The 5,392-nt window shown below is 35.4% G+C and overlaps 1 protein-coding gene across 1 annotated transcript; it reads right to left on the bottom strand.

Annotated features, from left to right (window-relative positions):
* Positions 1 to 3,810: 3,810 nt before the first annotated feature.
* Positions 3,811 to 4,263, bottom strand: LOC114259994 (uncharacterized). The gene is made up of 2 exons (XM_028200028.2): positions 3,937 to 4,263; positions 3,811 to 3,846 (listed from the first exon to the last, which is right to left on the bottom strand). The coding sequence occupies exons 1-2, from the start codon at positions 4,261 to 4,263 to the stop codon at positions 3,811 to 3,813; spliced, it is 363 nt and encodes a 120-aa protein (XP_028055829.2).
* Positions 4,264 to 5,392: the final 1,129 nt, after the last annotated feature.

A 5,392-nucleotide genomic window follows, 5' to 3' on the forward strand; every position in this document is an offset into this window, starting at 1 on the left:
GAACTCACTAATTCAACAATTTAGTGAGTTTCGTGTAGACTTAGGGAGACATGATGAAGTGACAAGGAACCGCATTGATCAGATTGACCATCGAGTCACTCAGCTGTACCATCACTATTACCCTCCACCTCCAACACTACCTGATAATGATGCTTAACTTGTTCAAAAATCAGTTTAAATGGTGAAACAGATGTAGTGGTTACATGTTTTTTTTTTTGGTTATTTGTTTTCTTATTTTGTTGTGCTTGTTTTATTTTGTTAATTTGTTTTAAACTTCTGTATTCACGTCATTAATAACAAATACTGTTTTTTTTTTAAGCATTCTAAAACAAGTTACAATGTTATAGCAATATGTACGAAAAGATTTTGCATTGGAAAAATTATTTGTACAAAAATTAATAAATAGAACTTAATATGCCTAACAAATCCTTCATTTCAATAAAATGAATAAAAATTAAACAATTAAAAAAAATTGTCTGTATCAATTAATACAAAAAATTAAATTAATGTTCTAAAATGAAATAAAACAAGGTAGAAATTAATAATAAACATTCTTTTTTTTTAATGAAAAGGAAAAAAAAAAGTTAATATGAACAAAAATTAAAAAAATAAGGTGTAAAAAGAAAAAAAAATTAAATTGATAAACCGAATTAATAACAAAACCTTCAAATTGTTTACAATTTAACAAAAAAGTCAAAAACATGGATATGTCATGTACAAATATTTTTTCACAAAATTTAAAATAATAAATTGTAATTATTTTATTAATTTAAGTCATTATGACACCTTTATTACATTACTTCACCCACCACCCAAGTCCCACCACCACCCACCTGCCATCCACCACCCACCACCCACCCACCCACCATCCACCTATCACCACCCACCTGTCACCACCACTCACTTACCACCACCCACAACCACCCACCTACCACCTACCACCATCACCCACATGTCACCACCACCCACCTACCACCACCACCCACTACCCACCACCCCTCTACGACCACCACATTTAAGTTAATAACAGAGATATTTATTTGTGAAAGTTACTCAAAAACACATTGCATATTAAATAGAACATATTTAATTGTCTTTGGTAGACTATACATAAAATTGCATATTACATATTGCATGAACAACATATTTAATTGTCTGCGTTACTAAGAAAACCATTATCTTCATTGCCCATGTGATGATCTTTGTGTTTTGTTTCATTTCATTGCCATTTAGCCCAATCGTTGTCCTCAGTATTAGTTATCCTACAAGAAGGTAAAAGAAGTCAGTAAATCACAGTTACATAGAGTGGGCAAAGTTATGTAGTAACAATGTCATAATGACTGAAATTAGTAAAATAATTACACATTTAAAACCAGTAGTTAGTACGATATTCACTTGCCTTGTTGACATCCCTTTTCTATCCATCGCTAGCATGATTTGGCCACATAGCAGTAGCAATTGCGTCCCTAACGTTCAATTGGTATGTTAACCCATGTTGTGACATGTCAACATACTCAGCTTGGTCTCCAGCAAGCCCGCCTGTTTCTGCTTCTGCGGCCATTTCATTATCAGTTTCCATAAAAAATGGGTCCATAGTTGCATGCAAACGGATTCAATTGTACACTACACAACATGCAATCACGAGAGGCCCTTGTCTTGTAGACTTGTAATTTGGCATGGACCGCAATATTGGGAAGCGCTTCTTCAGAACACCAAATGTTCTTTCTATGACATTGTGTAACGACGAATGTCGATGGTTAAACAATTCCTTAGGTCCTGCATAACGACGGCCACAAAACTCTTGCAAGTGATACCATTGAGACCGAAATGGGGCAAGAAATTCAGGCATGTTCGTGAAACCAACATCAACTAAATAGTACTTGCCTACATGTAAATAATGAATACACAGTTTTGTCAATTGATACGTACAAAAAAAAGACAAGAAAAAAAATGTACCGTATGTTATTTATGGACAGTCACCATTGGGTGGGTGTGGAAACTGTAGATCAGCTCATGTAATAGAGTCAATCAAAATAGCGTTGTCGTGAGCGCTACCTTCCCATCCAGAATTGATAAATGTGAACAACATATCGAAGTCGCAAGTTGCGAGTACATTTTGCGATACCGTTGCTTTCCGACCGCAGAATATATTTTGTCTGGGAGCAGGGACTGATGCATCCACCAATGTGCCATCGATAGCACCGACACAATCCTAATTGACAGATATTTGTTTGACATTAAAAGCGAAACAAACTTGGATATTAGTGTTATAATTAAAAAATAATAATATTTATTAACCCTTATTGATATGTACAATTTACAGGACAATCATATTGTTCGTACCTTGAACCAGGAAAAAAACCTTCTGTCATTTAAAATTTTTGCCGGTATGTCGTCTTGGTTACGTGGTTTGATAACCGATGATGCAAGCTTGCACAACGCCCGCATAACAATTTTTATGTGCCGACAAATTGTTTCCGTAGAGTGTTGAAATCTATCTGCCATTATTCGATGGTGATCATTTTGTGCAAAAGTATATAAAAAAATTCCAAGCGATTCCTCCACACTGATATGCATATGTTCAGTATCGATAAAGCCATTATGGAGTAAAGTGTCTTTCAATAAAATGAATGTTTGTGCATCCATTCGCATAACGTTCATCATTGTTTCTGGATGGCCATTTAATAGGCCGAAGATGTAATCATCACCTTTGAATGGACACGTTCGGTGCGGTCGGCGACTACTTGCCGCGTTGATATGGCCATGCATGAAAACAATCATCAAAAAATCTATAAAATCATCAATAACTTCATCATCATCTGATGAGATCTCCATTGTATTGTTTTCTCTGTCGGATGACATATGGTTTTGTCTACATCACAGTAAAAGCATAATTATAAAAATATGTTATTCATGCTGTAACAGTTAACATTATTGGTGAAACATAATTAAAAAATTAGTACATGAATAGTCGACCGTAGTCATTTATCAGCGTATAGTAAAATTCATAGGAGAAGAAAATTTATTTAATACGTGGTGATATTGTAATAACATAACATAATTTGAATATAACAGAAAATACTTAAAAGTTCAACCAAAAAAAAAAAAAACATACGAAGATAGAAACGGAAAGAGGATATCATGGAATGAAAAAAAACAGAATAAAAACCAAATCAGGAATAAACAAATCATCAAACAGTTCAGCCAAGGAGATTTGCTAACACAAGCAAAACAGAACTTCTCAGTTCACTGCAAAGCGAGGATCATGGCTAGGCGCAAATGGGTAGGAGTGCGCATAAAAAACCTTCGCCATTCCTTATCCTTGAACAGTGTCAGTGCCCTAACGTACTGCAACGGTGGTATGTCTCCAAGGTCTAACAATGCATCTTGACATGCATCAAGGGAATAATCATCACCACCTGCACTTACAGCCTCTGTCTCATTTTCTCGTGTACGTGAATGTCCTGTTTTTGCTTGTACATAGGATGTGAAAGTTGCGCACGCATCATCAAACCCACTTGACCGTGACTTTTTAGAACGACCACTATCAGTCTGGCTGGTTGTAGGGCCCCTCTTGTGACTTTTTCCCTTTGTTGGATCTATGTACTCATCCCTGAATAAGTCAACAGGAATGGCCTCAGCAGCATTACTCCCACCAGCATTACTCCCACCAACATTAGGGTTCCAAAATTTATTTGACACGCCATCTTCTTCTTCTGAGTCAAGGGCACCTTGTGTGGATGCACGAGACAACGCCCCTGTGGCACAACAATTTTCAACAATTTCTGTCATTTCTTGAAAATATTCAAGTCATTTTGTCCTAAACTTCTTCACATTTCTGCTAGCCTACAACAAGTACAAAAAATGAATTAAGCACTGTATGTATCATGAAATGTTAAAAATAATATTCCAAAGTAGTACAGATTAATGAAAAACTTTATCCCAAAATTCATCAGGTGCAACAACAGTGCCTATAATGGGATCCCATCCCAGACCAGTCTGTGCCTGAAGTCGCTTAAATGTCTGGTAATCAGCTTTCAATCGCTGATATTTTTGGCGCACCTGTTTTCCTGTATACTGAAATCCATACAAGTTGTGCAACTGATTTGCATAATGATTCCAATGCCTAATTGTCCACGAAGTAGTACGACCCGTTATTTGATTGTTTCTAACCTCATCTCTCAACATATTTATTAATTTCGTTTCAATTCTAGGCGTCCACATTTTTGTCTCTTGATTGTCATCAGAATTATTTTCATCCATCTATATACATACAAATTATATTTAAACTAGTCTCGGGTGGATATACAAGAATAACAGAGCATTTTAAACTAGTTTGGGGTGGATATACAAGAATAACAGAGCAAAATGGTTTGGAAGAGAACACAGATAAGGAAAAAAAAGCATATGCTTTTATTTGAAGGGAAAAAATACGTAACAGGTTAGTTAAATTTAAATAGCAGAAATATAAGCACAAATAATAAAAAAAAAACAGGCAATGTTGTCTTTAAATAGTACAAAAAAATCAGTAAAAGAAGAAGTAAGGAAGAAATATTTTTAAAAAATCAGTAAAAGAAGAAGTAAGAAGAAATAAATGAGGAGCAGGAATGGGAGTGGGTAGGTCGACCGGCCGGATGACCCGGGGAACGACCGGCCGGGTGTCCCAGGTACCTTTCGTTCAGTTCTCTTGGTGCAAAGGTTCAAACAGTTCAAAATTTCAAATACAAACATATCTGAAATGAAAAATACTCGTCTACAAATTCTCAGAAATCATTTCGGAACTGATTTCCACTTCTCTTAAATCATTTGTACATAACAGATGAAGATTTATTTACTAGATTAAAGATTGAAACAGTTCAGAAAAATCACAAAACATCTGAAACTAAAAAAAATTGTCGGCTACCTTTCTCACAAACGATTTGAGAACTGATTTCCACTCGTCTAAAATAATTTGCACATAATAGATGAAGGAATTATTTACCAGATTAGTGGGAGTTGAATAGTTATCGCCGGTGATGGAATGTATATACTGACTGAATGTGCCACTCTTTGCTCGTCGAATTCGACAGTAGATTTGATAAATTTGACCTGAAAAAAAAAATGAAATTAGGGATGAATTTTTCAAATCATTTCTCTATAACAAAATATGTAAATAAATTTGTGAGTTATTTCACCTCGCACTCATCGTTTTTTGGTTGCCCGTAATAAGAATCTTCCGCAACGCACAAATCGTAAGTCAGTCGATTTGTGAAAGATGATACCAGTACAGAGCGGGTTGGGTGGATTCATTATTTATAAAATGAGTCTTCTCTGTGAAGCCCACCCGTGATGAATCTGAAGTACTGATGAATTTGAAGTAGTGATGTTTGATACAGAGATGAGGTTCACGTGA

The sequence above is a fragment of the Camellia sinensis genome, chromosome 1 (genome assembly GCF_055761805.1).
Source record: "Camellia sinensis isolate YWXY chromosome 1, ASM5576180v1, whole genome shotgun sequence".
Taxonomy (NCBI): Eukaryota; Viridiplantae; Streptophyta; class Magnoliopsida; order Ericales; family Theaceae; genus Camellia; species Camellia sinensis.

Excerpts from the sequence above, each read along its gene's own strand:
- LOC114259994 (XM_028200028.2), bottom strand. The coding sequence starts at position 4,263 with ATGGATGAAAATAATTCTGATGACAATCAAGAGACAAAAATGTGGACG. Across the intron at positions 3,847-3,936 it reads CTGATGAATTTTGGGATAAA|GCTAGCAGAAATGTGAAGAA; the intron begins GTTTTTCATTAA and ends TACTTGTTGTAG.